The following is a 7941-nucleotide window of genomic DNA, read 5'->3' as shown; positions in this document are numbered from 1 at the left end:
GATTAGTCTGTTGTTCAGTCAAATTATATATTATTTACATAGCATCCCTCAACAGCGTGTTATGAACTGAACGCAAAACTTTGTGATCAACACATTTGAGACACTGCAGACATGCAATGGCCGGAGTAGCAAGAAGTTTAAGGCATACATTAGCATCATGTTAACCATTTTAGACAGGATGAAAGAGACACTCGGAGGGATTATCCCCTCAGCCCTTTGCAGTTGAGATAATCCCGATACACAGTGTGAAACATACTTTGTCGATGCCCGTGTCTCCATAAAAGTCAGCACTCATTTCTGATTCCCTATATCGGGTTCCCACATTTTTTTTCCAGTATTTCCTCACTTTCAGTCTGCTTTTTTCCATGGAAATGAAGAGACTGACACCATGTTAGAAACAGCAAAGCAACAGCAGCTCTGCAGTGGCTACACTCACTTTGATATCAGCTACTGAAAACCAGAGTATCTCCGGAAAACCTTGCAGAGCAACAATGTAATGCCTGCTATGAATTTACAGTCATGGAAAAAAATATTAGACATTTTCCATGGTTTTCTTGATAATGATTTTGGTTTTTATCAAGAAAACCATGGAAAATGTCTATATACCTGCTCTTAAATTAAACTCTTATGAGCTATTTCTGTTGTACCAGGCATTAAAATGAACAAGAAACTGAAGAAAACATTGGTCTAATATTTTTTTCCATGACTGTATATGCTCAATACATTCAGCAGCACGAAACACACACATTTGCAGTTACTGTACTCATTTCTAAAAGTATGTTATGAATTATAGACATCATCTTCCTTTGTCAAATTATAGTTTTAATGATCAGTATAGTGCAGAGAACTGTGACAATAAAGGTGTAAATTCCACATCCAAATTATTAATTTATATATATATATAATGCAACATTTTCTTATAGAAGAAGTTCTTCATCTTAAGCACAAGTATAATAATAAAATGTCAATATATATATTACACACAATTACACACAAAACCATTTTAAATGAACAAAATGTTCAAAGCTCCACTGCAACACTACTCATCACATTGATCCTAAATCCATCGGTAATGATGAACAGAATAAATGTTACAATCATACATTAAATATTCATAGAGAGAACTGTAGCACATTGGTTAAATATATTTATGAACTGATAATAATACTGCACACATTTTCTGTCAAACATAGGGTATAGGGAAATATGTGTAATATGATGTATAACACAAAATAATGAAGAAAAAAAAAAGGTTTCTCAATAATAGATAAAATTAAAATTCTTATAATAAATCAAGTGGAAATTGATAATATCAACACCATGTATTTCCTAATACCATGCTAAAACACCTAGATCACCGGGCATTTATTCTCTCTGGAAATAAATAAATAAATTCACACAGAGACACAAGGAAATATTTCTACATTTCAAAACTGTTAGCTTGTAAGATCTCCAACGTCTCCCATGTAGAGCAGTACTTTGTATCACTTAATGGATACTTTGCATTACATCATACTTAATATGTTATAATAAGCTGTCTGAGCTAAAGTTTGCAGTTATATTATGGGCTCTATTTTAGACCACGGTACAAGCACCACTCTCCATTGGCGTGCCTAGCTGCAGGGCTTAGGGTGGCACCGATCCCCTGCCTGAAACACCATCAGTGTTTATCTTAAGCTAATAATCTTCCCATCTTATTCACCATGTAAACATTTCACCAAGAGCGAATTCACATCTCATTGACAAATATCATCGGCCCTTGAGAAGCCACTTTATTCTCCCTGTCGTGAATAACCGGTTTGCCGAGATATGCGTGCGGTAAGCTCAAGCTTACTTGTGTCTGGTTGAAGCTACCTTGTCTGTTGAACTGTTGGCTGCCTTGCCTGGAGGGTTGTGGACCTAAACCCTCCTCCGACTGCTCGAAGCTGCTCTCGCTGTAGAGCCGCTGCCGCATTTCACTAGCGCGTTTCCCAGAAGCACTCCTGGTTGGATATCTCTGACCCGTCTTGTACCAGCCTGTCTCTTTGAAAACAAACCAAATATTTCCAACCCAGAGGACGACGTTCACAAAACCAAAAACCTGGTGAAAGAAGAAAAGACAGAAGTGGTAAATGGACCTGCACTTATATAGCGCCTTTCTAGTCGCTTTGCGACCACTCAAAGCGCTTTACACTATTTCATTGCTCATTCACCCTTTCACACACACATTCATACTGGTGGCAGAGGTTACCCTAAACGGTGCCACCTGCCACCATCGGGAATTCATTCACACACCGATGAACACAGCACATCGGGAGAAATTTGGGGTTCAGTATCTTGCTCAAAGATACTTCGACATGTAGGCTGCGATAGTCAGGGATCGAACCACCAACCCTTCGGTTGGGGGCCAACCAACTCTCCTAACTGAGCCACAGCCGCCCCAGAAGTGAAGACTTACTTCATCCATTTTTTTATGCTTCATTTGTTGAACGACCACCTACCACAGATGTATTAAGTCGTGACCAGAGAGGCTCCTGGGTGGCCGTGCATTTGTTCTCCTGAGCTCTGCAGGCTGAGATGAGCAGAAGCACCTGCGTTGGGTTTGTGGCCTTCTTGATATCAGAAAGAGTTTTTGCCCAACAGCAACTGCTGACCAGCCACATGAAGGAGAAGATGACTGTAACAACAAAATCCTGTGCAGGACAAAAGAGTATAATTTAATGTGACACGAACATCATCACACTTTGCATCTAATTTAGGTGTATGTTTTGCTATTTTAGGTGGAATGTTTGTTAGAAGCATAATGTCACGGACAACGAGCGGGCCTCTGTTGTTCCTCAGGTACTTGTTCTGGTAGAAGACATAGACGATGGTCGCCAGCAAAGAGTAAAGGAAAGCAAAAACTCCTACGGTCAGAAAAAACTGAGCAGCCGAGGAAAAGTCGCCATCCAGGAAAAGGATCTCCTCCCTCTTTGCCTCACACAGAGGAGCCTGGAAATGCACATCTTTTAATCTACAAGACAGAAAGAGGAGGTTTACAGCGAATGAAAAAAAACAAAACCAGGTTGTTATTAAAAACTGACATGTTGATTCAGTTCGTTTTAGCCGCCCATTGTTCACTGGCACTCTGAAAGCCCTTTCATTAGTAAACTTCATTAGGCTAAAAATGGAAGATTAGCGCTCAGAAACACAGACACGCTGCTGAGAAACCTTTATTTGGTGTTAAAGGGACAAATTTTGCGAGAACGATGAAGATGCTGTCAGTGAAAAAAGCAACATCTGTAATCTCATATAGAAAATATACAGTATTTTTCAAGTAAAACTGTAATTTTATTTACCCCCTGAATGAAGAAAACTAGGAAACACATCTTAACTTTGTTTAAAACAGACATTAAACATTTTTGATTAATAATTTGGTAACTTATTACATAACAGAAGAACATATTTGTTTGGACACTTACATTTCTTCTCAACTTTTTGTGTAAGAAACGTTGCCTTGGAATTAAATTGTGATACAGTTTTCAAACTCACCTTAACAATGAGAATCAATATGTTAAACGAATTTTCATGAATGGGTTTGTATGGTTTCTAATGAAATGTTTGCAAAGCAGTTCTTATGATATCCTACAAAATAAAAATCATTGTATTGATCAATGATCAATTTTAAACTTGTTTATAACATTGTGACATGGAACCATTACGTCCAGCAGTAGTCACTTTATGCCAAACTAAGCTTTTCCTAAACTTAACCCAGTACTTTTGCTGCCTAACCTAACCAAAGTGTGTAACCACACCGCATATTTTCCGTCATTGACGATTTTTTTTCAATGATGGAAACTTCTGAAGGCTGTCCGTCACATTGACAGATTAGAAAACTGGTGTGATCCACCATCATTAAAGTAATTCACACTATGAAGTACAAGCTTGTTTCACCTCTTTTCTATTTATTATTTTAGGCATTGTGGTGTTGACATTAAAACCAAAAAGATCTCCAACCTAAATGACAGAATTAACTGTTTCTCAATACCGCCCCTAACGACACATATGATCGCTTGTCAAAATGGCTCACAGTACTGCAGAGCATTCTAAAAAATAGCACATGAACGGTTCGCGGTTGTAAAATAAGGTTGCAGTTTCTGTGAAATTAGGCTACAAAACCTTTGACCTAGGTTTAAGGAAAAAAAACTTCTGGCAAGGTGTTTAAAAAGTAAATAAATATACATAAATGCTGACAGTGAAGTAGTTATGAGGGTGATGTGAGCCATGGAAGTTACAGAAAAAAATAAGTTACGTAAAAAGTAATTTACTTTTGTTTCATCCAGGAGACGACCCCCCATTCTCGAGGAACATTTTTTCAACCCATCCACCATTTAAACTACGCATTGCTGTCAATCATTACTACTACGTCAGCAACAGGGCTGCGAAGACAGTCTTAAACATAAATATGAGTCATATTTTGCTGCATCTACAAACGACCTATATTGTTTTATGTTATAAGTTTTTGAGGCAGTTTTGTGAGACCAGTCTGCTTTAAAACAGTGACTGCACGGTCGCTGTTGCTGTTCATCTTTTCTCTTCATGCCCTTAAAAATGTGTGACGTGGAGTGTCTCGGTGGCACACCTGGTAGAGCGCATACCACAGAGGCGTAATCCTCAAAGGCAGGTTTGAATCTGACTCTGAGCACTTTCCTGCATGTCTTTCCTTCTTTCTCTCCCAGTATCAATAAAGCCTTGACATGGCCAAATAATATCTTTTTTAAAAAAATGTGCTGTAATATTTTTACTGGTAAATATGTCAAATATTAAAAACAAATGAACGTGAAGTGTTGCCCTTGGCTAGCCTTTAGCTCTCTGCCTGTATCACATTGTCGGGTGTATGCGAGATGTAAATGTGTATCGATTGTCTAGACCAATGTTGTACTGAGTGTTGTTGTTGTCTTGTTGTTGTTGTTGTTATGTTATTGTATAAAAAGCTCAATAAACACATTTGACAAAAAAAAAAAAAAATGAAAAAAAGAAAGAAAAGAAAACGGATAAGAATGTATTGTTACTGAAACTTTTTTGAACCTGTCCAAATGACAAAGACTGATGCAGCCTCTGACGCCACGTGTTTAAAACGGCGTTACGTTTGTATAAGAAGACATATTGATTTCCTTCCACCAGGGGGGGCTAACAGGAACAAAGGACCTATGGGGTCGAAGACTTGTTGGGGAAAAAAAGCAATATATATTTTTAGATGCATCTAAAAATATTTCAGCCATTAGTCAATGCCTCATTACGAATCAGTATGCAAAACACACACTGCCATGTTAAAACTCAGTTTGAAGCTATTTGGGTCATTGGTCCCATTTATACATGAGAGTGGTACCACTGACTAACACCGACACCAGTGTCAAGTCTGCTGAGCTGTTAATGAGACGACTAATTAACAGCTCAGCTTGGCCAGCGATGACTCTGAAGCATCGAGTTTGGGGGGTGGTCGACCACACGGCTGCACGGCTTCACCACAAGACCAGAGAGTTCACATCCACAGACACACCACGACACCATTCATCATCCAAACATGAAATGTTAACGGTGGCCAGTCGCTCTTCAACACGCACTGTGTGAAGATATGTTGCAGTCGTTCAGTTAAACAATGTGTCTTCATATTTTACTGTTGTGAAATTCAACTCATTAGAATCGTTTGGATTTTTGTGCCCACTGAAAATAAATAATAATCTATTAAAGCTCGGTATAAATAAGTACTTTCTTCACTCAAAGAACAAGAAGGCTGACAAATTGAGTCACTCTCTCCTCATCCTCCAAAAATCTCTGAGGTGTTCTTTAAAGTCCTTGATAGTTCTGAGTCTATGCAGGTCTGCAGGAGTCAAAATGAACAAAGAAAGACACCAAAGTGCTGAAACATCACAAGAGCCCTCAGTTCCGACTGACAGGACTCCCGGTACGGTTCTGTCGAGTGATGCAGTGAAACATTTTTGACCTAAATTGGGCCGGCCTTCTGCTCAGCTGTCCAGCTTCCTGGTTTTAAATTGGGTGAGCTTTAAGAAACAGCAGCTCCTCTCTGCTGAGCTAAGCAACATGATGGATTACACCTGGGCAGCTTTTAAATCTTTTTCTGTTTTTTTTCTTCTTCCTAATGAGCATCAAAAGCATGTTCAGTAAAGTATTTGCCCTTTGTTAATTAGTCTGTAAATTAACATTTTAAATAATACAATTTTTTTATGTATTCATAAGCTAATGACCTAACAAGATCAAAGGAAGTATGCAAAGAAAAGACGAACTGTACCTGAAAGGATAGGCAAAATCAATGTTGATGCTGAGGTTACTCTGCCTCCTGTCTGCACAGTCCACCTTAACCTGGAGATGACCATAATATCCTCCACATGTTGCAAAAGCACAGATGGCAAAAATCTAGGAGAAAAATGTAATAAATCTGTTGATAAATCGTACATTTGATTGATCTAATATCAGGAATTTGAGTGCAGCTTACTGCATAATGTATACACATCAATAAATTACTGGACAGATTATTGAGATGTATAATTGGATTGAAAACAAAACATGAATAATTTAAAGGTCGGAAGACAACTAACAGAGCTGCTAACTGTGCACTGGAGGGTGGCCACAGCATGTCAGTCTGAAGTCTCTCATTTATTTTATCTCCATACTTATTATGCAGAAATATCCATAAAAAGTACGAGAGATTTACTCACTAGTGTTCACAACTTTTCATAGATTTTTCTTCAATTTTAAGTCACATGTTGAATCGACAAAGTGCACTAAACCTAAACCTTCAAACCTAAAATTCAATACATCCAGATCTCACTTCATGTTGCAATCAATACAATGAAACATGCAGCGGATAGAACTCCAAATCATTAAAATGTAGGCATAAAATAGGGGAATGAAACTTACCGGTGCAAATATAACCATACACATTTAAAAATCGCAGATCTCAAGTCCAGCTCCACACAATGTCGACAGCTTTTGTCATCAGGGTTGAAACGCCACTGATGTAGACAAGAGAAAAGAGAGCGACTCTTCCAGCGGAGGGAGGGTTGACAGGAGATATCTTCCCCAGGGAGGAGTCTCAGATTTTCCTCTATATTTGTTCACAAACAATGCAATAAACTATAAATACCATGATGTCATGAGCGAATATGTGTCTTAAAAGATCTTTTGATATGTTTCATGACTACACTCATAAGCACACATAAGGATTTCTGATGCACTATATTAACAATCATAAGATATTACAGATTGATTTATAGGTTCAGTATAATTTGTGGATGCTCTGTATAAACTAGAAATGGACTGATTGGGCTTATAATACATTATGACCATGTAGTCACCTTTAGACCCCTCAACTATCAACGGTAGTAAAGACTCTTAGCTGTGATAATGCATTCAGTATCAGAAGTCATTGTATGTGTTAAGTAAAGTTCATACTGATGCATGTATATAAATACATGCATGCTTTATCATATAGGGTGCAGTAATGTGCTGCCCACTGCTTACCCACCTAAGCATTGTGTGTCAAAAAAAAGTCCTGTTGCTGGTCATTATAGTGTAATGCGTTTTAATGCATGTAAAACAATCCATCATCATAAGTTATTATCATGCAAGATGCCAAAATGTTATAAACAATGCTGAAAATCACAAGTAAAATTGATCTGTTGAGCCTGAAGTTATAAAACCCATATGATTTATCAAAGTAAAAAATGAAAGGCAAAATACATTTTGTGGACTTAACTGTGGGATGAAAACAGTGAGATGGAAAATTGTGCTTTATAGGAAAGTACTTTACAGCCTTTACAGTATAGGTTGGCTGACCACGTACACCCAAATCATATGGGCTGGCCAGCAGGGTTTTTGTTTTTTCAAACGATGCAGCTAATATTTTGAACATGATGTATTTTCTACACATCAACGCATAACATTGTCATTAAAATAGTCATT

At 37.9% G+C, this 7941-nt stretch overlaps 1 protein-coding gene across 1 annotated transcript; it reads right to left on the bottom strand.

Moving 5' to 3' along the window:
• Nucleotides 1–633: 633 nt before the first annotated feature.
• On the bottom strand, nucleotides 634–7015 carry synprb (synaptoporin b). The gene is made up of 5 exons (XM_059329501.1): nucleotides 6898–7015; nucleotides 6269–6393; nucleotides 2794–2992; nucleotides 2481–2672; nucleotides 634–2080 (listed from the first exon to the last, which is right to left on the bottom strand). Exons 1-5 carry the CDS (start codon nucleotides 6919–6921, stop codon nucleotides 1730–1732), a joined length of 891 nt encoding a protein of 296 aa, XP_059185484.1. The 5' UTR covers nucleotides 6922–7015; the 3' UTR covers nucleotides 634–1729.
• Nucleotides 7016–7941: the final 926 nt, after the last annotated feature.

This window comes from Centropristis striata, chromosome 3 (genome assembly GCF_030273125.1).
Source record: "Centropristis striata isolate RG_2023a ecotype Rhode Island chromosome 3, C.striata_1.0, whole genome shotgun sequence".
NCBI classification, from domain to species: domain Eukaryota; kingdom Metazoa; phylum Chordata; class Actinopteri; order Perciformes; family Serranidae; genus Centropristis; species Centropristis striata.
Note: the sequence above shows the minus strand (reverse complement) of the source record. Positions and strands in the feature narration are given on the sequence as shown.

Coding starts and splice junctions, on each gene's coding strand:
- synprb (XM_059329501.1), bottom strand. CDS start 6,921: ATGTGTATGGTTATATTTGCACCG. Junction 2,993..6,268: donor GATTTTGCCTATCCTTTCAG/GTACAGTTCGTC, acceptor TCTGTCTTGTAG/ATTAAAAGATGTGCATTTCC. Junction 2,673..2,793: donor ACAACAGAGGCCCGCTCGTT/GTCCGTGACATT, acceptor TGTCCTGCACAG/GATTTTGTTGTTACAGTCAT.